Source organism: Sceloporus undulatus, chromosome 5, assembly GCF_019175285.1.
Source record: "Sceloporus undulatus isolate JIND9_A2432 ecotype Alabama chromosome 5, SceUnd_v1.1, whole genome shotgun sequence".
Lineage (NCBI taxonomy): Eukaryota > Metazoa > Chordata > Lepidosauria > Squamata > Phrynosomatidae > Sceloporus > Sceloporus undulatus.
In genome coordinates this window covers 41,778,641-41,792,758 of record NC_056526.1, presented here as the reverse complement: position 1 = coordinate 41,792,758, position 14,118 = coordinate 41,778,641, and the positions used below count along the sequence as shown (strand labels likewise).

At 39.1% G+C, this 14,118-nt stretch overlaps 1 protein-coding gene across 1 annotated transcript in view; it reads left to right on the top strand.

The window, feature by feature from the left end:
- Window positions 1-5,705: 5,705 nt before the first annotated feature.
- LOC121931301 (solute carrier family 23 member 1-like) overlaps window positions 5,706-14,118 on the top strand; it is a 31,151-nt gene continuing 22,738 nt past the window's right edge. The window contains 3 exon segments of the mRNA XM_042468905.1: window positions 5,706-5,787; window positions 8,972-9,130; window positions 9,713-9,870. Of these exon segments, the coding sequence (XP_042324839.1) occupies window positions 5,737-5,787; window positions 8,972-9,130; window positions 9,713-9,870 (368 nt within the window). The 5' untranslated portion in view covers window positions 5,706-5,736.

The following is a 14,118-nucleotide window of genomic DNA, read 5'->3' as shown; positions in this document are numbered from 1 at the left end:
GTGAACCACAAGTTAAGAACCGCTGGCTTAGATGCATCTAAGGTTTTTGTTCTTCCAACAAAAGCATGGATTGTAAAGGATAATTACGGAAAGCCTTCAACCAATTTTAATGTGTCAGAGTGAGTGATTATGAGATTGTTAACTTCCAGAAGCTGCCATGGAACAACATTGGACTATGGCTGTCCAGAAATCCTCACCTGTCCTCTAATCTTCTCAATTGTTTCAAATTCTTTGTTTAACTAAAGGATGGGGGAACTTTTGTTGGCCCAATAGCTATGTTTCCCCCTGGGCTTGCAGGTCCTTGGTAGGCATGGATGGAGTCCAGAACCAACTCACATTCTTGCTCAAATGTTCTCACTACATGCAATCCATTCATCCATTCAATTCTCTTCTGGTGCCTCTTTCCCCTTCATTTGGTATTGATTTGGTACTGTAAGCAAGGAAAGCTGCAATCAGAAAACAATTACAAAATCTGGGTGGAGCGTTTCTTTTGGGGTTGCAAGTGGTGGGATTTTACAAACAGGCCTGGCTTGTTCCACAATTGATTCATTGGTTAAGACTGCCAATGCAGTCAATCAATTTCTTATTGAGTTTCTGCCTCTAGGCAGCCCTTATTGCCTCATTCAGTTCACATCCCTACCTTTGATGCTACATTTTCATGTCATAATAAACCATGGACAGGAATGAATTTTGCCTCATTCCAGGATTTTATTTCCTTGCCCCCATCAGGCAGTACTCCCCTCCCATGGTGCTTTGTTTTCCAATTTAAATTACTCACAGTTTAGTTAAACTGTAAACTGTAATTCATCTATGATTAGATCAAAACAAGTGTGTTCCATAAAGTACAGTTGGTTGATTTTAGACAAACCACAGTTAAACTTAATCACAAGTTTGTTAAGCTTTGAGAGCATCCCAATCTTCAGCTACATGAGAACAGAAATAAAACAGATTCTTCCTTATAGCTATGGTTATAGCTATGCACAAAGGCAGGAGAGGCTGGGCACATTTCTAACCATGGCATATCATGGTGTCTGAAGTAGAACTAGCCTTCTTGACTGGAGTTGTAGTCTAAACTGTAACTTTCCTAACTTCTCATCTGAACATAGTAATGGAAAGTGGTTTATCCTTGAGTTCAGAAAGAAAACATAATGGCAAGAGAACTGTGGCAGGGCTTATGTGTGCATGAGTCAGGGCATATTTGGAAAATCAGAAACCATGTGCCATGCCTGAGGGAATTATATCACAACCAAGAAGAAGTATTCATGGCTTGTGTTAGTATTGCTGGCGAGGTATACCACAGATATATAATCTTATTTAGCAACTTCAGATGACTGGATTTTTAATTACATATTAAAGTTTATTTATGGATGCATAAAACTTTGACAGTAATGTTTGAGGAGTATACCTTGTGTAAAAAAATAAAAGGAGTGTAAGAAAAAAAAAACCCAAAGCAAATGGTTTTCTGAGTTCAGAACTCAGTTTTCTGTGCTTCTCAGAGCATCTTTAATTTTGCTGAAGGATACATTTCCAGCCCTTTAACTGCAGACAAATTCTTGAGAGAGTTAGCATAATCCTTACCATCTTTAGCATTCTGGTGCAGAACCTAGAGAGGTGCCTATGATTTCCAGAGCCAGGGTACAGGCTTTTAATGTCCTTCCCACTTAATTAAAAATAATTAACTAACTTGAACAAATAAATGTAATATAAGAAAAATATTAATCTTTACTTCTGATGAAGTACACTTCAGTCTAAAAAGGTTTATGTTACCACCTCTTTCAAAGGTGCAACAAGATCCTTTTGCATATTAATCTTTACAGGTTCCATAATCAGCTTGCTTGCTTGTAAAATTTAAACTGTTTTTTAGTGTACAAGCATTTGTAACCCCCCTATCCCCATAATATGCTCTCCTTTAGGCAACCTTTGGACTTTTGGGAATCTGGTGTCAGCTGCTTCATTTTATCTATTTGCAAAACCATTTCTTCTATAGGAAATTTGGGCAGCAAATGAACTGAAATGAGGATAAAATGGTTAAATCCATTTGTTAATCCACAATTAGAGTAGCCCTGTGGAATCAATGGAATATACATAAGTGTAGAATTACCAGTTTTCACTGATTATATGACTCTTTTCCCGCTGTGTCTAGTTATTGGATTTAGTACAAAAATAACATGTTTTGCCAGGTGAAAACCTCTGAATCAGTTTTCTTATATTGGTGCTTCTCACAAATATGTAGGGCTGCAACTTCCATAATTGCCATCCTGAATGACAAAAGATAATGCAAGTTGTGGTCCAACACTTCTAGAGGACAGTCGCTTGGTGAAAAGTGCTCTCTTGATTGACAAAAAGGACTAAATAAAATCAATATCCACTGCTTTCTTCCCATGAAACTTCCCATTATGGAATGGCATATGGAAAGCATGGCTTCTGTTAATATTTCCCCCTCAAAAATGCTTTAATAAAGTATTGTTGCCTTTTTATTGCCATATAATAAACAAGTGAGCCACAGAACAAAATGTGGTGTGTGTGTGTGTGCCTTTATATCCCTGTGATTCTTCTTCCACCATTTTCTAGCCACTTCATCCCATTGCCCCTTTCAGCAGTCATTCAGCATTTCATAGATGCACAGTTCAACCAGTCTTTGCTGTGCTGATTTCATCCCCAGCACACACATTAAGGATTCTCCCCTGTGCCAATTTCCTTTATTAAAAAATACCTTCACAGATTGTAAGGTTACACTGAGTTACTGACGTCTCCCTGTCATGCCTAAATGTTGCAGTTTTGGCTACATAAGCAAAGACACTTGGAGAACTGAATCAATGCAACTTCCAATGGAATTTCAGAAGATAGGAAATTGCTTTTTGCGAGACACATACTGTATATATTCAACTATAAGTTAACTTCATGTATAAGTTGAGGGCAGGTTTGGGGGCCAAAATTATAGATTTTGATATGACCCATGGATAAGTTGAGGGTGAAACTTAGTAATACCAGTAACAAAGGGTCTAAAGGATGAAGCAAAGGAAAACAATGCCAAAGAATTTGCAAAACTCATGCTCACACTAAAGTCTGGATGGATGAGAGAGTAGAGGGGGGCGAGTCTGTGTTTCCGGGGCAGATCTCACGCTTGCCTTTCACCAGAGGATGACTTCTTCTTCTCTCTATTATTATTAGAGGTAAAGTACAGTACTTAAATTAACCCATGGATAAGTTGACTCAGGTTAGTTGGGTCAATTTTTTTACCAAAATTTCTAGACTTATACAGAATATCTACAGTATACTCACAACATAGGACTTTATCACACCGGCAAAAAAGATGGGAGCATAGTGGGCTGCTCCCGTAAATATTGTGCAATAATGCAAAGATTATCACATGACGTCACATGATTATCCTGCGATTATCCCCCGATTATCCTGTGAATAAAAAGCAGTGCTAGAATTCCTCTTTAGTCACAGGATTATTGCGGGATACTCTTTATATTGCACAATGTCATGTGATCATCTTCACATTATTGCGTGATATTGACGGGAGCATCCTGGTAAGCTCCCGTCTTTTTTGCCGGTGTGATAAAATCCATAGTTTCCTAAATGTGTAGTTCTGGGGTTTGGTGGCAAGGAGGCTGCAATGTGAAGCGGGAAGCTGAGAAAGATTTCTTAACCCCATTCTGTTACCATTGACTACTAAGAATAACCTCATGCCAGTGGCAGGACAGGGAGGTACGGGGAGTGTAGACCGCACTGGGTGACACTCTAGATGAGACGTGGCACCCAGTTGGGCTCTCCTCCCCTTTCAGTGCATGAGAGGCAAGAATATATCCTTCTGGGCTTTTTCCCTGGGGAGGAAGCACAGTGATGGAGCAGCAGGAGGTGCAAATGTGTGCCCATCCCGGCTGCTCCATCAGTGGGCTTTCTCCCTGGAGATAAAGCCCAATGATGGAGCAGCAGGAGAGGTGAATGGGTGCTTCTCCGAGCTGCTCTATTGCTGGGTTTCTCCCTGGGGAGGAAACCCAGTGATGGAGCAGCAGAAGGGATGGATGTGCCCCTTCTTTCTCCTCCCACTACTTCACTTGCCCAGCCCTCCACACTGGATGACACCCTAACTAGTGATGCCACTGCCTCCTCCAGCTGCTTTTATACCTGTTGCTGGAAAAGATACTGATTTCCCAGTATTGTCATTTCTCAGGAAGTAATTGCATTGTATGAAATAGACTCTTCACAACTTTCTCACAACTATGGCTTAGTACTTCAAGCAGAAGCAATGCTCCCTTTCCTCTAGTGCAACCAGTAGAGAAATAAACCAGGATTGAGTTTCTCTTTGTTTAGTTGTTAGCTTGCTATGGCTTAAAACAGATCATGGTTTAAAACAGGAGCTGTAATTATGTGGCCTGTCATTCCTAGCAGCTCTAGCCGACATATAGCTAATGGTGAGGAATGCCGAGAGCTGCAGTCCAGCAGCATCTAGAGAGGTACGTGATCTCCACCCAATCAAAACAATAAGACTGAGATAATTGCTCACCCCTCCCGCAAAAGTACAAAATCTGCATTGTCTAGCTGGCTTATTTATCAAGCTATTTTTACTCAAATTTCCTTGTTGCGGTGTAATAACAAGCCAGGTGCTGGCTAAAGGACAAATGTAATCCTGTTTTTTCTGTGAATGTTCCTACTGTGAGTGGGGAGGGAGGAGGAAAGAGTGCTCAAGTGGGCTCCTTTCTGTTCATGCGCAAAGCAACCTATGCTTTAGCATTATGTGCAGATGCAGTCACTGCCTTGTTTCTTGGTCAGGTTTTGTTGATTATCAGGTTTGTAACAGAGGTTTGCAGCAGAATTTGCACACTGAACATGACATGAAAGAGGCATCCTTTTTCAGCCAGTTAACTCTCCTGAATGCCTGCCATTGGCACACCAGGATTCGGCATAATTGAATTTTCTTAAGGATGTACACATAGCAAACCAAAGTGACCTACCTTTCCCTATTTGTTTTATTAGTACAATAGCTGCTGAGCAATAAAAAAAAATCTCATGCAAATTGTTCTAAGTCGAATTTGCCCTGTGGTTTTGCAAGTTTTTTATTCACAGTACCTCTTCCATTGTCAATATGACTAATGACAAACACTGTTGGATTCACAAGGACTTTGGGAATGACTAGTGCCAAGTAAGCGTTTGCAAAAATAATAAAAGGAGGCAGTATCAATAAATATATAACTTGTCAGTGCAAAGAAGGGAATAATATTGCCAGTGTAGAAAAGACAGGAGGATTCAAGTATACCTGTAAGGTTTGTAGTCCATTCCCCTTTTTTACAATTACCGATTCTTTTTTTCTCTTAAAAAAACAAATGAATCTTAACTTGTTCGGCAAGGCACAATTACTATAAGAGGAAAGGAGCATTCAAGTCATTTTACATAGAAATCTTTGACATTCCAAAAAAAATTATAATCACATTTTCAGTTATTGATTCACTGGTCTGTCACAAGCAAGGCAGTTTTAAAACACGGTCTTGAGTAACTGAGTAACTGAGCAGAGGGAGAGATGAAAATTATTTCAGCAATCTAGTGAAGAGGGAAATTCCTTTGCATTAATTCTCACATGAATGCCTGAAAATAAACTTGGACTACTGTTGAGTCTGGCTTCTCTTATTGCTGCTTGTTCAGGATTTGAAGCATGAGATTTTTAGTGGCTGTCTTCTCTTTCCATTTTCTCTGCTATTTCAAGGAAGTCGCTGAAGAGACATTGAAGTGGAGATGACCCCCTCGGACAAAAATCCAAATGGACTAGACAACCCGACTTTTGTTGTAAGTCTCTGTTTCTGGGGTTTTAAAAATTAATATGCAGTTATTCTTTTTAAAATTCTGTTCTGAGTAAATTGTAATGTCTTGCTACTTATACAGCCTTCCTCTCACTTTTTTTAAATTTGAAAAATATCAGCTAGGAAAAATAGTCATCCCCCCATATAGGCTAGAAACCTATCTAGATAGGAACCTATCACCTAATTTTTAATTTCGCTAGAGTTAATTTACTATCATTTCTTTTTCTGCTAGAGAGAGAGAACCTTTCTTTTTTTGCTCCCACTTCAGTTTATGACAGGATGCATAACAGACATATAGTTGTTTGCATTTTAAGGCTTTTGAATGATCTTGTGGTGTGTGCATACTGCTCTTTCTTTTTCCACCCTGTGTGTATTATGTGCCTTCAAGTTGTTCCCTATTTATGGCAACTCTAAGGCAAACTTATGACAAGGTTTTCTTGGCAAGATTTGTTCAGAAGGGGTTTACCATTGCCTTCCCCTGAGGCTGAGAGCATGTGACTTGCCCAAGATCACCAAGTGGGTTTCATGGCCATGCTGGGATTCGAGCCCTGGGCTCCAAAGTCATAATAGTCCAACACTTAAACCATTATGCCACGCTGTGCCCTGCACTTATTATATGCTTCCAACAGGCTGCAGTCCTGGTCACACTTACGTGCAAGTAATTCCATTAAATCCTGGGGACTTTAACTAAGGATAGAAACAAAATTTATTTGTTTCACATATTTAGGTGAAATTACCAAATTTGCACACACATACCCAAACTGAAATGCGTGTTAAATGTTGATTTCCAAACTTTTCTGAATTTTGCTATCAACTGTAGAATGTTCCTGGTCACAATTCCATCCCTCCATCCATATTCTCATTTCAGCAACTGCATTAAAGACAGCTTTCCCAACACAATTTTTTTTGTCCTTTTCTTGTCCCCAACAGACATTTAGCATCCTGTGGCTCCTGAACTTCATAGGCTGTTGGAGGTTGCCTCTTTAGATTTCTGTTCCCTAAATATAAATATACTTGTGTGCAAACCTTGCTGTTCCTATAAGTTTGCCAATGCCAATAAGAAGGGAGGACAGGGTGAAGCCAGTATAAATACTGGGGTCTGGAAATCTAGAAGGGACCCTGGGGGCCAACTTTGTTGCATATGTTTTGTTTTGTTTCATTGTTTGTTAATTGTTTTCCCCCTCCATTGTAAAATCAATGAATTTCAAAGAAAATAGGAATGGTGTACAAAATTCTATCAGTTATCAGCCACCATAGACTCAAATCAACCAAAGAGCTACTAGTTTCCTATTAAGAACCAAACATAATTATATTTTAATGTAATTCTAAATGAAATATATATTTCATGTTCAATACATTTGGAAATCTAAATAAAAGCTTGCAAACTTGTGCAGTGAAATAGGCATTTTCAAAGGAAGATTTCTAGTTGATCTGCCCTTGGCTGCATCCACACAGCAGAAATAATCCAGTTTGACACCCCTTTAACTGCCATGACTCAATGCTATAGAATCCGGGGAACTGTAGTTTGTTGTGGCACTAGAGCTCTCTGACAGAGAAGGCTACATTTCTCACAAAACTACAATTCTTGAACTCCATAGCATTGAGCTGAGGCAGTTAAAGCGGTTTCAAACTGGATTAATTTTGCAGTGAAGAAGCAGCCTTTGTTGAAGGATGTAATTCCCCCCCCTCCACTGGAGCATAAACCTGCTGTCATAGAATCACAGAATTCTAAAGTTGGAAGAGACCACAAGGGACATCCAGTCCTGCCCTCTGCCATGCAGGAACTCTCAAAGTTGACCTGCTGATACCGCTCTGTTTCATATGGATTCATTCTGGCTGTGTAGCCATTAGTGCTCATCACCTCAGTTATAAGAGGGAGAGATATTAATGTACTTTCTGTAACATAAATGCTGGACAGTATTTCTCTGAGTGAAGCAGATTAATGGTTACCAGACGTCCTCCTTTTCCAAGACATGTCCTCCATTTCAACCTTCAGTCCAAGATGCATTCCAAAAAATTCTCCATTCTAACCATGAACTAGAAGCATTAATTGACATTTCTACTAGTGTCTTTAGTTTTTATTTGGTCATGTCCTACATTTTTATTGAATGCCCTACATTTTTTGGTGCCTTGTCCTCATTTGCTGTTAGGATTGCTAAGTAGATTGCTACCTTCCAATTTTACATAAACTGAAAACAATAATAAGAAGTGGGGGAGATGGAAAGGCTAGCATCCAGGTCCATGCTGTGCTCTCAGACTATCTGACTATTTACTAGCCATCCTTTCTCCTCACAGTTTCATGTCCCAGCAGCCTGCTTCCAGCTTTTTCCTCCCTCCCTCATGACAGCCCTTGTAACTTGAGAAATAAAAACTTATTGCTTTAGCAAAAGAGAAATCCGCTCCAGCTGGTTACCCCTTTCCTATTTATACAATGCACATCTAACAAGAGTGCAATGCATGTGGTGTATCATGCTGAGGAGAAGAAAGGGCAGCATAAATGAAATATTCATGGTATTTTATTGCCTCTTTTTTCAAAATTAGAGCTGTGGTTGTGGTTGAGTTGACTGTCTTTAACTTTTCTGAGCCGCTGGATCAAAATAAAATTAAAAGGTGCTAAAAGAGAATGTCTTAGAAAAAAAGGCAGGAGCCAGTTTCAGGGATAGGAACTAATTAAAATCAGTTGGGTTAGCAATTTCTAATAAAAAGGGGTGACTTATTAAAAAAAATAACCTAATTAGTTGTCTTGAGTTGGACTTTCAGCATTATCTTAATTCCAGAACTGAGTTATTAATTAAGCTATAAATTTATTATATGAGAGGCTAGCCAAACAGCCAGTAAATTTTACATTTCCCAGCTAGTTCTTTAATAAATGTAAACACTGTATCTCTTTATTTATTTTAATTCTCATTTCCAAATGGTTAGTTAACATTTATGTAAATCCTGTGGCTTCAGTGTCTCTACTCTGCTTAGGAATAGCAATTGGGTTTAGCTCAATTTTCTGTTATTTTTATCATCTTCATCAGGAATCTTTAGCTTGATAGAAACATAAAAGACTGGAGGAGCTAAAGAGACGTTGTACTATATAAGTGTTGTCCAGGTTAGCAAATAGTAATGCCCTTTAGTTCTATGGCTCAGACACTTAGAGGAATATTCTCCTTTGCCTCTGGCAGATTGATGATGGAGAACATTACTGCAGCTTCCATGAAGTTGGTGCCACAGTTCCAAATAGTGAAGAAAGACATAAAGGCCATGGCAAAGATGGCAACAGACTTGCTTACACTGTTACAGATATACCCCCATGGTATCTCTGCATCTTCTTGGGAATTCAGGTGAGTCTGAAAGTATTCAGTCTGACAGAGATTTTTGGAAGGTGTCTGCTGTGTTACCAGGCAAACAAAAATATAAAGTTTATCACTCGGGAGGGAAGCACCCAAATCCAATGGATAAACAGGGTTTAAACCTGGGAATATCCCGCAAAAGCGGGATTGTTTTCAGATGGCATCACACTACTTGGGCATTAACATGGCATTAACCCATGCAGAAAGCTGCAAAATCACACTGCTTTTTAATTTCAGTCCCAAAGTTAAAAAGTGGCACAAGTTTGTAGCTTTCTGCGCGGGTTAAAGTCACGTTAATGCCTAAGTTGTGTGATGTCATCTGAAAACAATCCCACATTTTTGTTTCTTTCCCTACCTCTTTAAAGATACATTTTTAAAAAACAGCACCAACATTGATGCCAATTAATTACTAGAGGTGTGTTGTACTGAGTTACTGTATTTTTATTAATAAATAACCTTCTAAGCTAGCATAGTGTTCAAAGATAGTAAAACCCAGGGGATGTGAATATTGAATCAACCCAAAGCCATTTCCTCTATCTGCCTTTTCTCTCTCTCTCTCTCTCTGGTTTTTAGCATTACTTGACTGCCCTTGGAGGTCTTGTTGCCATCCCTCTCATCCTCTCCAAATCGCTCTGCCTGGAGCACGATGCTGTCACACAGAGTCACCTAATCAGCAACTTCTTCTTTGTCTCAGGAATCTGCACACTCCTTCAAGTCATTTTTGGAGTCAGGTACAGATGTACTTCTGGATACATAACACTACACATTTACAAATGACTGAGATAGGTCCAAAACACATAAGTTTGAGAGCGCTTTAACTGTCGTGGCTCAATGCTAGGAGATTCTGGGAATTGTAGTTTATTGTGGCACCAAAGCTCTCTGACAGAGAAGGCTAAATGTCTCCCAAAATTACAGTTCCCAAGATTCCCTATCACTGAGCCAGGGCAGTTAAAGTTGTCTCAAACTGGATTACTTCTGCAGTGTGTTTTGGACCTATATAGATGTGCAGCATGTTAGAAATGAAATCAAAGTGAATAGCATTTGTTAATTTTAATAAATGGACTGGGTTTGTAAGAAGCAGAGGATGGAATGACAAACAAAAATTCTTACTTGTTTGTAGAGATAGTGTGTTATTCTTCCTGTCCGCCCAGTTGAGCATAATAGTCTCATCAATGGATACACACAAATAATCTTTTTTATATTCCCTTGAAGAGCAACAAACCAATATGAATTTTGGAATTCTGAATTTTTCCCTTTAAATTGAAAGCTGGTTAATATAAACTGAAATACATATATTTCCCTCTTCTTTTTGCTCTCACATACTTTCCAGCTTCCTCTGACCCCCATGTCTACTTTTTCCCCTCCCATCTAACCATAATAAATTTCCTAATTTTCAGTGGCTGAGTGCCATTATTTAAAAATAGAACTGTACAAATAGCGGTTAAATCGTTTATCAGCTGGCAGCTTCAAGAAACACGTGGAGTCTTGTAGGCTGATAATAATTCACATCAAGCCACTGATGGTTGGTAGGCATTGCCCAGGGTGCATCTCTGAATTTCATAAGATTTTCTTACTCTGTGAGAAATATATTCTGTACCCCATTATTTGAAATGGTAGCTTATAAACTAGGCTTTTTCCAGAGGGGCAACATCACCTTTGGAAGTGGGATACAAACTCACTTTGGGAAACTAGTGTGGGGAGAATTGTTAAATTTAACCCCTCATATTCTAATCATACCCATTATCTCTCTTTTTTAAAAATGTAGACTGACATTGTCATCACCACCATTGCCATCATCATCTTATTGTTCATTTTTATGATGCATTTCTGTAGGAGAACCCTCCCCAAAGCTGTTTGTAGCACATTGGAAAATATTACAGAATAAAATACAGCAACATTCATGGATCTCCAGTGTCTCATCTACTTTGGCCCTGAGAAAGACATGTGAATAATGGTAAAAAGTACTTTAATCCAGGACTGATGCAGGAACAATTCACCCATTAGCATTCCCTGTGCTACTTAATAGAAAAGGAACAGCGTCAAATACTGAGTTCAAGAAATTCTTTGTTGTTGTTATCTACTGTCAAGTCAGCTTTGACTTAAGAAAAATGCTATGAATGAATGACCTCCATGAACCCATTCATCAACAGCCATGCTCAGGCCTTGCAAGCTCAGGGCTGTAGCTTCCGAAAATCATAGAATCATTGGGTTGGAAGAGACCACAAGGGTCACCCAGTCCAACACCTATGCCATGCAGGAATACACAATTCAATCCACTTGTAGTATGGTCTCCTTTTCCTACTGCCCTCCACTTTCCCCAGCATTCTTGTCTTTTTCAATTAATTATGTTGTCACGCACAAATTAGGATTCTTGGATCTTAAAGACTGTCTTGGAGTCTTAGGGTCTGAACACTCTTCTCTGGTCTTCAGGATAAAAGGAAGGAATCTCAGATTAGAGCAGTACCTTGAAAAAAATCTATGTATTTCCTCAATTATTAGCCTTGATTTTTAAAAAAATTTCCTATACCATGTATCATGTTTTATGACTTACTAGGGGCTGCCCTTTGTAACATCACCAGGGCCTATGTTCTGTGGCATCACAAGGAGTTGTCCTTATATCTCAGGTTTTGATGCTGAAATCACAAGGCCTGGGATAGTCTTTGATCTGGCAACCTTAGTCCAAAATATGACGGCTTCAGTTTAATCATAATGGCTTCTAAGAAGAGTTTGGGCTTGATTTGCTTACCTTATAGCATTTTATTCCTTTAGATTCTTTTTAACACACACACACACACACACACACACACACACTTTTTCCTTTACTGACAATTTATAGTGTAAATTTGGGGGTTAAAATGTTAATTCCTTCAGCCCATTGCCCTCTTCTATTCATCATTTCCCCTATGTAGCATGGGTGAATTAGCTTTAGCATCATGGGAATGATTGCCTAAAGCCCCAGAACAAAAGCTAGTGAATTAGGGAGAAATGTGGAATTTAGAATTTTTTGAAGCACATTCTCTCTGTCCATTTTGTGAAAATTTAGACACATGTTATGGAATTATAATGAAAGAGCTTAGGCTCATTTTTTAAATCAGAAAAAAAAAAACTGACAGAAGAAAGGATTAAGAAGTTGCTTCTGCCTTGAACTGATCTTCATTTTTTAAAAAAGATTTTACAGAAAGAAACACAACAACCAAGAAACAATACGTTCCAGATCCTATACAACTGAGGATATGCTTCCTGTCTATCCAAGTAACAAATCTCCAGCTGACATGGCAACAATTATAATGTAGTGTGTGTGTGTGTGTGTGTGTGTGTCGATATATATATATATATATATATATATATATATATATATATATCTCAAACTGTGAGGAAGGGAGAGAGAGAGAAGACTGGCATTTTTATGTGCATAACTAATAAATTTGTACCCAGTCTCATAAAATTTAGAATTATATTGGTTATATCTAGTACAGGTATCAGCAACCTACGGCCCACGGGCCGGATCCGGTCCGGCGAGGCCTTGGGACCGGCCCCAGCCCGGTCCTGCCACCGATTGCCGCCCCCGCCGCAGCTTCCGCGCCGCTCTGGGTGCCACAGTTCGGCCCCCCAGTTGTCTGAGGGACAGCAACCCGGCCCCCGGCTCAAAAAGGTTGCCTACCCCTGAACTAGTAGGTCTTGTTTTTTCAGTTAATTTCTCCCTTAGCATAATGTTCCATTCCAGATTGTATCAAACCATCAAGAAAGTGAGCCTTTTCAATTATATGCAACTCTAATCATGCTGTCAAACATAAATACACAATCAGTTTCCCCTACAATGATAAGTTCTGTTGCAAAGAATAGATTCAATGGCTGCATTTTGTATGAAAGAAAATGTATGAGTGAAAACTACAGATGACTGAGCCCTGATTTGCCTAGATGTTGGAAAAGTTGCTTTGGGGACTACAACTCTGAGAAAGGTTTTGAAACTCTACTCCAAAGTTCCCAGACTCTAGATTTGACAGTGTTATTGGTGTGGATAGGAGTGGAGGTTCAAGTCGATGACTAATGATGTGCCAAGAACTAATAGTGGGCTTCAAGCAAAATTTTATCTACAGTCTCTTACAAGCCACTTGATACCATTTTTAACAAAATATAAAAATATTGAGTTCTATTTCAGCAGTCTCACACATCAACCAGTATTCCACTGTGTCTGGGTTGGTGTGTGATTGACCTTGTTGCTTTAAAAACAGAACAAAATGTTCTCAAACTGATCTAAAAACCAAATATTTTTCTTTCCATTTTGAATTTTTTACTTTCTTTGGCACAGCTGTTAGTATCTCGGTGCAGAGACACAAATCTTCCCATAATTGATTTGGCTGCATGTAATACAACAGCTCTCTTCCATGTCTTTGTCCTGCCCCTCTAAACGTCATTAAGCAGTTATAGCAAAGTGGTAAGGAATTATAGCAAAGTGTCCATTAGAGTTTCTCCAAAGAGTCTGAGAGGTGAGTAAAAAAGTAACTTTTCCAATCTTTGTGTAAGGTGTCAGGGGCACAGAAAATTGCTTTCTAATGAATCAAACCATTGGCCGACCCAACCTTTTCCAACAGTTGCAAGATTCTTTCCTGGCCTGACTGGGTTTTTCAAGGATGGAAACTGGGACCTGCTTCATAACAAAGCATGTACTCTGCATCCCAGCTATTCAGCATTATTATAGAAAACACCAGTACTAGTCCAGATCAGCTTCACGAAATGAAAAATTGCTTCAGGGTCCAGTTCTGACAGATCCTTGGAAAAATTACCTTCTTAGATTACAACTCTGGCCTTCATAGAATATCATGATACTGTTGTTGTAGATATCTTAGTTCTTTGATGCATGCCTTCTGGAAAGGAAACAAAACAAACTAGTACTCAAAAACATCATGTTTGTTTTCTCAACAATGAAACACTCAGACCAGGACACAGATTCTCTTTGTTCTGAGTAAAGCAAGGTCCTC